The sequence below is a fragment of the Gadus chalcogrammus genome, chromosome 4, assembly GCF_026213295.1.
Source record: "Gadus chalcogrammus isolate NIFS_2021 chromosome 4, NIFS_Gcha_1.0, whole genome shotgun sequence".
NCBI classification, from domain to species: domain Eukaryota; kingdom Metazoa; phylum Chordata; class Actinopteri; order Gadiformes; family Gadidae; genus Gadus; species Gadus chalcogrammus.
Window position 1 is genome coordinate 27468002 of NC_079415.1, and position 9211 is coordinate 27477212.

General features: G+C 43.6%; 1 protein-coding gene across 1 annotated transcript; it reads left to right on the top strand.

Annotated features, from left to right (window-relative positions):
- The first annotated feature begins 1507 nt into the window (after nucleotides 1-1507).
- On the top strand, nucleotides 1508-9084 carry LOC130380266 (ATP-binding cassette sub-family C member 4-like). Its single transcript, XM_056587414.1, has 6 exons — nucleotides 1508-1722; nucleotides 4143-4253; nucleotides 6133-6253; nucleotides 6799-7023; nucleotides 7514-7603; nucleotides 8757-9084. The coding sequence occupies exons 1-6, from the start codon at nucleotides 1643-1645 to the stop codon at nucleotides 8922-8924; spliced, it is 795 nt and encodes a 264-aa protein (XP_056443389.1). The 5' UTR covers nucleotides 1508-1642; the 3' UTR covers nucleotides 8925-9084.
- The last annotated feature ends 127 nt before the right edge of the window (nucleotides 9085-9211 follow it).

Genomic DNA, 9211 nt, shown 5'->3' on the forward strand with positions numbered 1-9211 from the left:
TTAACAAATTTGTGTTTTTTGACATCTTAAAAGGTCAATTCCGTCACTTCCAGTTGGGGTAGAGCTTCTAAATCTAAACATATCATTTTAGTTTGAGTTCTAGGTTGAATCCCTCATTCATATCAAAGTTGTCAATGGGTGTACAACGCTAGGCTATCATTTGCAACCATAAAGGGGGGCCTGGCTGTCACCTGTTACCTTAGGTAACCTTAGGTTCTCTTCTGATCAATGGCTCTAGATGCCACTATGATCAGATCTACATCTTACTGGCTGTTTGCTGGTACTTATGTTTTGGGAGTTGTCTATGTCACTCTTAAAGTACTAGAGAACTTGTTAATTTTTCCAGCATGTAACCAGTTTGTTCTTGAAACAATTGACACTTGGTGCGTTCACCACTTCTGATGGTAGGTTGTTCCATATGTTGGTCACTCTCACACACACACTCAAGTTTTTCCTTATTGAGTTTTGGGTCTTTGGGTTGTTACTTTGTACTGGTGCACCCTGGATGAATGTCTCAGGCCTTCATCTTATGCAGTGGGTCACAGGTCTGCTACTCTCGGATAGTGGGCCACGGTAACTTGTCCTTTTGACATACACAACACATTAATGGAGTATACACACACAATTTAGGAGCTTACTAGAGTCTCCCACACTCACAATAATGTGGGCTTTCATATTTCTAAGACATTATTTCCACTTATGGCCTTCCATAGGAGAGGAAAACACAGAGGCTATCAGTCTCTCTGCCATCTTCACAGTAGCTCTGCTACTGTGAAGAACTCTTCTTCCCTTGGCCATTGTCTGTTCTGATCGCCGGCTCACGTGATTGGCCACCACAGTTTGAAGTCAGGTTATGGTTCTCCAAAGTTGATTCTGTTTCAACCTGTCACCCTAGATCACATTAACGCATTATACTAGGTTACTTTTGCACTTCAGCTGAAAGACATCTCTGCTGTACCTGTTCACTGATTTGTACTGTGATGTTGTACCAATAACTTAGTATTTCTAATAAATCTCTGTACCTGTTCACTCTTCACTGTATATTACACTGTATTGTTGTTGTGATACTAACTTAATGCTGAACTCTAAGTTGCTCATACAACTTGCATAATAACTTGATCTGTATATTCGATTTTTAACCTTTTCAGAGTATTGAAGATAAGATTTTACTACTTGGTTTTCCTTTGTTTCATTTAACTACTTTGGCAATCTAAATGTTTATTTTACAACCTTCACATATTATTCAAACGTTAACATTGGACGGGTATCGAAGGAGGTAGACTGATTCTAAATCTGAAGGTTTCAAGTTCGTTCCTTTTGTATAAAAGTGTCTCAACCCTAAATGTAAATGCATCCTGGGGTAAAATAAAAAAGACGAAGTATCCTGAAGGGAGGAGCAACTGGTAGCGACCCTGCCCCCTGCTATCCTCACCCAATCATGTTACTCTTTGTGTGCACGTGACCGGCGCTGCTGGTCCTCGGGCGGTGTTTGAGTGTCTGATGTACATACACAGCCCGGCGTCCAGAGCGGGCATGCGGCGGCTCCAAGGGGAGAAGGACTCACGCATCTCTCGGTGGGCTTTAATTGGGAGCGTCACCTCCCACACCGCGTACTGATATCGGTCCCGAATGAGTTGCAGCCATGGAGCAAGTTCAGGTGAAAGAGATAGAGAAGATCAACCCAGCGGCGACGGCCAACTGGTTCTCAAAGATTTTCTTCTGGTGAGTCGGAAACAATGTTTGAAATTAAAACGTGCCTGGTTACATAACCACGTCTTAGCGATAAGAACTGTGGCGCGGTGTCTGTTTAAGTGTGTAGACACACAGGACTTGGAAGTAATAAACCGTATACATACTGAACTTGGACTGCTTGGACCATAGAGATACAGGACGTGGTCCGCGTGGACTACTCAAACCATAGACATACAAGAATTGGACTACTTAGACTTGGACTACGAGATACACATAAACAGGACTTGGACTAAGTTACTTAGACCAGATACACAGGACTTGGACTAAGGTACTGAGACCATACAGGACTCAGGACTATCTATATGACTTTTAAAGTGGCTCAGCATGTCTGAGTCATACAACTAGTTATAACAATGTATCGCCTACACGCAAATAGCATGCACACTGTCACAGTGTTAGTTGAGGTCGTGTTTAACCAGAACTCTGACTCTATATAGCGGTTTCCTGGAGGTCTGATGTCACTCCTCTTCGCACCCACCTGAGCGGTGCAGTCCCGGTGTTGTGTCGAGATCTGCATCTGTTTCCCCGTCGAGATGTGTTTCCCCTAGTCCCCGCCCCCGTCCGAAATTACCCGAAAAGGCCCTCTGTTCCATAGGAAAGGAGGCTCACACATCTTTCAAATTCATACTGCTGACTTATTTCCCCACAACAGATAAGTGCTGTGATTTTCAGGCTGATATCATTCAATTTGACCATTTAGAACAGGGGGAACGCATCCTGACAGTCATTATCTGGGACTAGGGGAAACACATCTCGACGGGGAAACAGATCTCGACACAACACCGGTCAAAAGCCAAATAGTTGTTTTGATAAAGCCGTTTAAACATTTAATAGACGTCATGTATATTGCACGAAATCTGAAATCTAATTTCTTCGAAGTAAAAAATAACTTTCAGATATCCACATACATAACTTCTCAGCTACATAACTTCTAAATTAAATGTATTATTATTATTATTATTACATCCTCAACGTCCGAGCTCAAACCACGCCCCTTTTACCATGCATGTGTATTGGGTTCCAGATATCCGCAGTTGCACTAATGATATCCAGAAAGAACATTCTGGTTATCTGCAAAATAGGAAAAACTCCCCTTTCAGATATCTGACTATAATTCAAATGTTAATAGTTAGTTTCAATTTTTTATTTCAGATATCCAAAGATGGTGTTTTTTGATTGGTGATAAATACAACGTGTATAATAGCAGTATATACATTAATACATTTTTTAAATGTGAAGTTTACTAGACAGCACACTCACTGTATTGACTACTTTTACTCTGCAGGCTTTGAACATTATGTCAATTTGCTCCTTAATTTCTATCTGTGGATCCCAATTTTTAGTAGTATAGGATACCCATATAATGTTGTTCTTTGCAAAAAAAACAATGAGAAGATAGAAATAATTTGGAATTGCACTGCAGTAGTGGGCAGGTCTATCTCTGAGCTCACCTGCTATTTACCAGGTTCTTGAAACGATGCCCTAGGCTTGACAAACAAACACATTTAGGATGTTATTTTAATGATTACACAATTCAGTGTTCCCCCCAGGAATGTGTGTGTGTGTGTGGGGGGGGGGGGGGGGGGGTGTTATCTGTTGGTCCTGCGGTCTTCGGTGAGGTTTTCAGTTCGCAATAATATATACAACCACCAATTGCCGCCTTTTCAATTCCATTCGAAAAGCATTATCAGTATTACCAATGCAATGCATTATTTATCTTTATTTTTTTTTACCTGATGGAAAAAATGTTTTCTTTCCCTACGTGTTTTGTACTTTATTAATGCAGAATCATTTCCAAAATTATGATTATATAGCCTATATATTTTTTCAATACATTGGTAGTCATTGGTAGTCAAGGCTATTGTTGTTAAGTCAGCCACCTTAACCATACAGTGCAGCAGCCGCCTTAACCATACAGTGCTGGGGGAAACACTGCACAATGGATTAGCCCTAAACACACACACATGCACACGCACACACGTGCTAATCAATATCACACCCCCAAACGATTGCTTGTTTCAGGTGATGTCATGGGTGGCACACTTTCTATTGAAGAAAGTCAGCTCAAGGAAGTGTAATTTACATACTTTCGTTATGATAGGCCCGTGTGCAACTGGTTTTTAACCTGTTTATGTTTACTCGCTGCTTAAGGGGTTTCCCTGACGTGTCAAACTTTTTTTATTCTCCATATTCTTTTTATAATACGATTTTATTTACCCTATTTTTTATGAATACGTTTACTTTTTCTTTATGATTCCCAAAGCATTTAGTGCACTGTTGTAACCTTGTGAAATGTGTACGCCCCCATAAATGACCACACTGTATCTTACAAGCCGGTAGCCAATAGTCTACTATGATTTTAGTCTCTCTAAATTCTCTTCTGTCACCAGCTGGCTGAACCCCTTGTTTCGTATCGGTTACAAACGGTCCCTGGAAGAAGAAGACTTGTACAACGTGCTGCCGGAATTCCGCTCAAAAACACTGGGGTTGACCTTGCAAAGGTCTGTCTGTCTGTCTGTCTGTCTGTCTGTCTGTCTGTCTGTCTGTCTGTCTGTCTGTCTGTCTGTCTGTCTGTCTGTCTGTCTGTCTGTCTGTCTGTCTGTCTGTCTGTCTGTCTGTCTGTCTGTCTGTCTGTCTGTCTGTCTGTCTGTCTGTCTGTCTGTCTGTCTGTCTGTCTGTCTGTCTGTCTGTCTGTCTGTCTGTCTGTCTGTCTGTCTGTCTGTCTGTCTGTCTGTCTGTCTGTCTGTCTGTCTGTCTGTCTGTCTGTCTGTCTGTCTGTCTGTCTGTCTGTCTGTCTGTCTGTCTGTCTGTCTGTCTGTCTGTCTGTCTGTCTGTCTGTCTGTCTGTCTGTCTGTCTGTCTGTCTGTCTGTCTGTCTGTCTGTCTGTCTGTCTGTCTGTCTGTCTGTCTGTCTGTCTGTCTGTCTGTCTGTCTGTCTGTCTGTCTGTCTGTCTGTCTGTCTGTCTGTCTGTCTGTCTGTCTGTCTGTCTGTCTGTCTGTCTGTCTGTCTGTCTGTCTGTCTGTCTGTCTGTCTGTCTGTCTGTCTGTCTGTCTGTCTGTCTGTCTGTCTGTCTGTCTGTCTGTCTGTCTGTCTGTCTGTCTGTCTGTCTGTCTGTCTGTCTGTCTGTCTGTCTGTCTGTCTGTCTGTCTGTCTGTCTGTCTGTCTGTCTGTCTGTCTGTCTGTCTGTCTGTCTGTCTGTCTGTCTGTCTGTCTGTCTGTCTGTCTGTCTGTCTGTCTGTCTGTCTGTCTGTCTGTCTGTCTGTCTGTCTGTCTGTCTGTCTGTCTGTCTGTCTGTCTGTCTGTCTGTCTGTCTGTCTGTCTGTCTGTCTGTCTGTCTGTCTGTCTGTCTGTCTGTCTGTCTGTCTGTCTGTCTGTCTGTCTGTCTGTCTGTCTGTCTGTCTGTCTGTCTGTCTGTCTGTCTGTCTGTCTGTCTGTCTGTCTGTCTGTCTGTCTGTCTGTCTGTCTGTCTGTCTGTCTGTCTGTCTGTCTGTCTGTCTGTCTGTCTGTCTGTCTGTCTGTCTGTCTGTCTGTCTGTCTGTCTGTCTGTCTGTCTGTCTGTCTGTCTGTCTGTCTGTCTGTCTGTCTGTCTGTCTGTCTGTCTGTCTGTCTGTCTGTCTGTCTGTCTGTCTGTCTGTCTGTCTGTCTGTCTGTCTGTCTGTCTGTCTGTCTGTCTGTCTGTCTGTCTGTCTGTCTGTCTGTCTGTCTGTCTGTCTGTCTGTCTGTCTGTCTGTCTGTCTGTCTGTCTGTCTGTCTGTCTGTCTGTCTGTCTGTCTGTCTGTCTGTCTGTCTGTCTGTCTGTCTGTCTGTCTGTCTGTCTGTCTGTCTGTCTGTCTGTCTGTCTGTCTGTCTGTCTGTCTGTCTGTCTGTCTGTCTGTCTGTCTGTCTGTCTGTCTGTCTGTCTGTCTGTCTGTCTGTCTGTCTGTCTGTCTGTCTGTCTGTCTGTCTGTCTGTCTGTCTGTCTGTCTGTCTGTCTGTCTGTCTGTCTGTCTGTCTGTCTGTCTGTCTGTCTGTCTGTCTGTCTGTCTGTCTGTCTGTCTGTCTGTCTGTCTGTCTGTCTGTCTGTCTGTCTGTCTGTCTGTCTGTCTGTCTGTCTGTCTGTCTGTCTGTCTGTCTGTCTGTCTGTCTGTCTGTCTGTCTGTCTGTCTGTCTGTCTGTCTGTCTGTCTGTCTGTCTGTCTGTCTGTCTAAATGTCTGTCTAAATGTTTTAAATGCCTAATAATCTTCTACTCATGTTATTGTTATATTTGGCACCCAACGAACAGTGACAATAGATGAAAACAAAGAAGAAGTAACATTTGAAGTAGGCTAATAGCTTTTTAGCCAACAAAAGCAGTTTGTAATCGCACAAGTGAATAAGGCCCATCTAACCCCATTTAACAGCTACTGGGATGAAGAGTGCCTGAAGAGTGCCAAAGAGCTGAAGAAACCAAGCTTCTGCAAAGCCGTCATCCGTTGCTACTGGAAATCCTATTCACTGCTTGGCATCTTCACATTCATTGAGGTAATTTACACATTGCAGGCTGACTCATCAGCTATTTAATCCTAATTTTGTTTAGGTTTTATTTCACCTTGAGAAACTTTTATTTCTTGTTGATGCTATCAAGTCTAGTACTTCTGACTTGCTACTTCTGCAAATCTTCCAGACGTCAGATATTTACGTTATACCCACCTTCTAACACTCAAACAGATAAATATTCAAGCACATGTTGGGCGTCTCAAAATAGATGCATACAAGTAGGGATGAACTGTTACAGATACCAGTACTTGGACTCGGGCCCGATACTGCGCTCATGTACTCATAATTTGTGAGTCTTTTATTTTTTCCGCTTTATCACGATTTTGGACGCGATAAAGCGTGGGGCTAATTTTCAGATGGCTCGCGTGGGGGTGGGGGGTTGCGGCGCATCGAAGGCGAAGGGGTGGGAGACAAAACTCTATCCAAACTTCAATTCCCTTTCTGTAAATTGAACATTCGGTGAGAACTCGAAGATTCGTGTTGAAAGTAACTTAACGGATCGTCTGAAAGTAACCACTCTCTGCTCTCAGGAGGCGACCAAGATTGTCCAGCCGGTGCTGCTGGGGTACCTGTTGCGCTACTTTGAGACTTATGACCCCAATGATTACCACGGTCTGGAGCTGGCCTGCTACTACGCCCTCGGCATGTCCCTGTGCATCCTTCTGCTGGCGGTGATGCATCACATATTATTCTTCAATACCCAAAAGGCGGGCATGAAGATACGGGTGGCCATGTGTAACATGATCTTCAGGAAGGTGAGCCTATTCGATGGGCCTTGGGCTGAGTGGGTGGGGCTTGAAAGTGGCTGTAGATTACCTGCAGTTGGCTAGGGAGTGAGCTAAAGCTGCAGGGGACTTGAGCGAAGGTGAGCTGTTTCGTGAGATAAATTATTATTTATTAGTATATCATGTTTTTTTATTACTTTGCGACCGGGGTTCGATTCCTGCCCGTGGTCCTTGGTTGCATGTCTTCCCTTCTATCTCCCCCATACCTCCCTGTCTTACTCTATAATATAAAGGATAAAGCCTTTTCAATTTTTAAAAGGATTTGAAGAAAGAGAGCGAGTGAGAGAATTCGGGAACCACTGTGAACTGGGTGGGGAGACAGAGATACTTTATTTTCTTGTAAATGTTTCTAAAGGATAAGATTTGTGTTCACAACTGGTCAGGGTCGTGGTTTGGTAACTTATTCAAGGTAAGACCCCGGAGTGTGTTAAACATTAATGCTGTTCTTCCCTCCTTCCAGGCCTTATGTCTCAGCAACTCGGCCAGAGGGAAAACGACCACGGGTCAGATTGTCAACCTCCTCTCAAACGACGTCAGCAAGTTTGACGATGTATGTGAAATCTCCACCGACCAGGATGGTTAGGCCAAGATGTTAGCCTAAAGTATAGCATTTCGATTTCTGTCTAGCTACAATAACTACTTCTATACAGTAAAACCAACCCCCCACAGCTTGAGCAATTAGGTATTTTTAGGGGGATCGGGAAAGGGCTGGTTTATTCATGAATCCTTCTCGCGAAATCACCCGTTTAAACCCATGGTCCCCTGTTTATTTCTTGAATAATAACTATTTCATGATGATTGACTACAATTGTTCTATTTAGTAATTTTTTTAACCAAGCTAACTTGCAGGGAATGTTGACGCACGACATTAAATCTGCTGGATTCTTAACTCCTACCTGCTACTAGAGCAGTTTGGTACTACTGATCCTAGTTCATGTTGCTGCGTTTTATTTTTTTTGCTGTTGGGGGTTGGGGCCTTTTGCTCAAGGTTGCCTATAGGTAGACTGGACCCCATTCACCCATCGCTCATTAAAGGTGACCTAGTATAACACCAGGTTTGAGTGTGATTAGCCATCACAAGCTGTTTGGAAAATCTGCCTCTTCTGACAGAAGTTGGCGTGTCCACCTAGACGTGTGCTGGATAGATCAGTCTACCAGCCTACCCAGTGGAATGTGGCAAACGTTGCTCATCTATCAGTCATCTAGGTTGTGGTATCAGAAGAGGCAGATTTTCAAAACGGCTAGTAATGGCTAATCGCACTCACACCTGGTGGCATAATATGTCACCTTTTAAATCCAGGGAAAGGTCCTCTCTTATTCTTGATTTATTTTTTTTATAAATTCTGCTTCAATCATGACGGTTGCATTAATTTTCTGGTAGACCATTCTGGCCATCAGGGGATCGAACCCAGTACCTTTTGACTTGGGAGTTGAGCTGAACGCCAACGGCCAACGGCCAACAGAGTCTTTCACACTTGACAACACCTCCAGATATCTCTCCTCTAGGCATCGGCGTGTTAATCGTAATAGTTTGGAAAGTACCTGGCAAGTACCTGGCAACCACACCGTCCCACTTATTCACGTCCCGGTTTACATTATAATTAGTGAGCTTGGAAACTAGTGTGGAGTATTTTGGTGGCCTTTGTACCTTTTTGATGCACGGCGGTTGGCTGTTCCTGATTTTGTTTTTTACTTTTCTCCAGCTTACTATTTTCCTGCACTACCTGTGGGTGGGGCCTATCCAGATAGCGGTGGTGGTCGCCCTTCTGTGGGGAGAAATCGGCCCCTCGTGTTTGGTGGGAATAGCACTCCTCATCTTTCTGATGCCCCTGCAAACCCAGTTTGGGAGGATGTTCTCAGTTTACAGGTAACTTGTATGCTCTTCACCCAGCGACGGCTCATTCAAATTAACACCGGCAAATGTGCGGAGTCGACTTGTTTGTTATGTCTTGTGTTATGACGGCATTTCGCTTCACTTCACTCTCTCAAACAGTACCCACTGTTAGGGCTGAGCAAAGCTTTGGTTTTTTATTCCTTTTTTGGTCAAAACGATTACCAACCCATATATATTTTTGTTCGTAATATCGACATGCAATTTGTGAATGTTCACTCTCTATTGACTCTGTTTAGCCACAGTTAGTCAACCGCGTCTTGTAAA

Coding starts and splice junctions, on each gene's coding strand:
- LOC130380266 (XM_056587414.1), top strand. CDS start 1,643: ATGGAGCAAGTTCAGGTGAAAGAGATAGAGAAGATCAACCCAGCGGCG. Junction 7,024..7,513: donor GTAACATGATCTTCAGGAAG/GTGAGCCTATTC, acceptor CCCTCCTTCCAG/GCCTTATGTCTCAGCAACTC. Junction 7,604..8,756: donor ACGTCAGCAAGTTTGACGAT/GTATGTGAAATC, acceptor ACTTTTCTCCAG/CTTACTATTTTCCTGCACTA.